Source organism: Colobus angolensis, unplaced genomic scaffold (assembly GCF_000951035.1).
Source record: "Colobus angolensis palliatus isolate OR3802 unplaced genomic scaffold, Cang.pa_1.0 Scaffold99, whole genome shotgun sequence".
In the NCBI taxonomy this organism is placed as follows: Eukaryota; Metazoa; Chordata; class Mammalia; order Primates; family Cercopithecidae; genus Colobus; species Colobus angolensis.
The window spans coordinates 5,828,387-5,829,818 of NW_012123931.1; the positions used below are offsets into that span (position 1 = coordinate 5,828,387).

General features: G+C 50.2%; 1 protein-coding gene across 1 annotated transcript in view; it reads left to right on the forward strand.

Moving 5' to 3' along the window:
• Positions 1-539: 539 nt before the first annotated feature.
• The window catches only part of LOC105505222 (golgin subfamily A member 8M-like), a 10,147-nt gene continuing 9,254 nt past the window's right edge, over positions 540-1,432 (forward strand). The window contains 1 exon segment of the mRNA XM_011933017.1: positions 540-623. Coding sequence (XP_011788407.1) covers positions 540-623 — 84 coding nt within the window.

Genomic DNA, 1,432 nt, shown 5'->3' on the forward strand with positions numbered 1-1,432 from the left:
ACACCGGACTGGGCCCGCTAACCCTGGTGCCTCTGGGCTACCCCCATCAAAGTTTTGTCAGTCAGCCTCACCCCTTCAGCAAGCAGCCCAGTCCCTGCCCTTGCCAAGCACCCCAGGGTGACTTTGGGTGGGTGACTCCTGGGGCTTCCTGCTGCATTACTGGGCCCTCATCTCCTGCTTCCCCAAGCTTGACCTCCCTGGGCTCTTTGGGCTTGTATCTCTAGGGACCTTGGTCCCCCAGCCCCAGGCCCTGCCCTCCTGAGTCATCCCCGGGTGACTTTGGGCTGGTGACTCCTGGGGCTCCCTGCTGCAGACTCTGCCCTCCTATCCTGCTGCCTCAAGGTCGACCTCCCTGGGCTCTTTGCACTGGCGTCTCCAAGGACCTGGGTCCCAACCTTGTGTTTTCCTCCCCCATAGTGGAGTGGTGGACTAGGACATTGCGCTGATGTGGTCCCTCACCCTCACCAGGAGGAGTGGAATGTAGTGATGTCACAGTCTGCCTAGGAACTGTCATTACTGGAAGACTGGCCTTTGATCTTATGACCCAGTCCCCTAAGCGTTCTCACCCCTTCTGGTTCCTCTGGTCACAGCACAAATTTCCAGCTGAAAGGGGAATGGAGACTGTGGGACGTAGGAGCAAGAGCTTTCAGGCTGCCTCACTCCCTTAACATCGACATTGACAGAGGGAAAAGCCCTACACTTCCCCCGTGAGCGCAAAACACTGACAGTATCTCTGGGTGACAATGAGAGAATTGGTTTGGGTTGGTTTTCTCCCAGGTTTCTACTTTCCAGAGAGAGACTTTAACATTTTGTTCTGAGTTCTCCACCTCGTATTCTAATTCTCCATGGTTCTGGGACCAGACTGCCCTTCAGTCAGTGTTCTCTGAAGTGAGATTTGCTCATCTTCTGTGGAATAGATCTTGGGAAACTGAACTTGACAGCTTGAATCTTCCTCATATTATCTCAACCTGGTGTACCTTGGGTGCCACGGGATAAATATGGGACATCTTTCTGAAACATCAGTTTCCCTTGATTCTCTTGAGATCAGGAGAAAAAACATTAATGTACTTAGGTATGACAGTCACAGGTTTCCAAGAGTATATCAGACTTCTCTCTGAAATGAGGCTTGGGTTGTCCTCTTTCTGATAAATTCCCAGATTTCACAGAAAGGCTGCCTTCTGCCATGAGGACACATTGATATAAAAGTTTGAGAGGTACTGGTGCACTTCTTCACACTAACAGACATGTGAGGATGTATGACTCTAAACCACACGGCACAGAGTTCCTGCCTACTTAATGTTTACTTTTCTACCTCTGCCTCTGGTTTTGGTCCCAGGCAGCTGCTGATTGTTCTCAAAACCCCAGAGCTTGGAGTCAGAAGACTGATTTCAAAGTTCCAGTATCACCTTTTCCTTTCCTTTTTTTTTTTTTT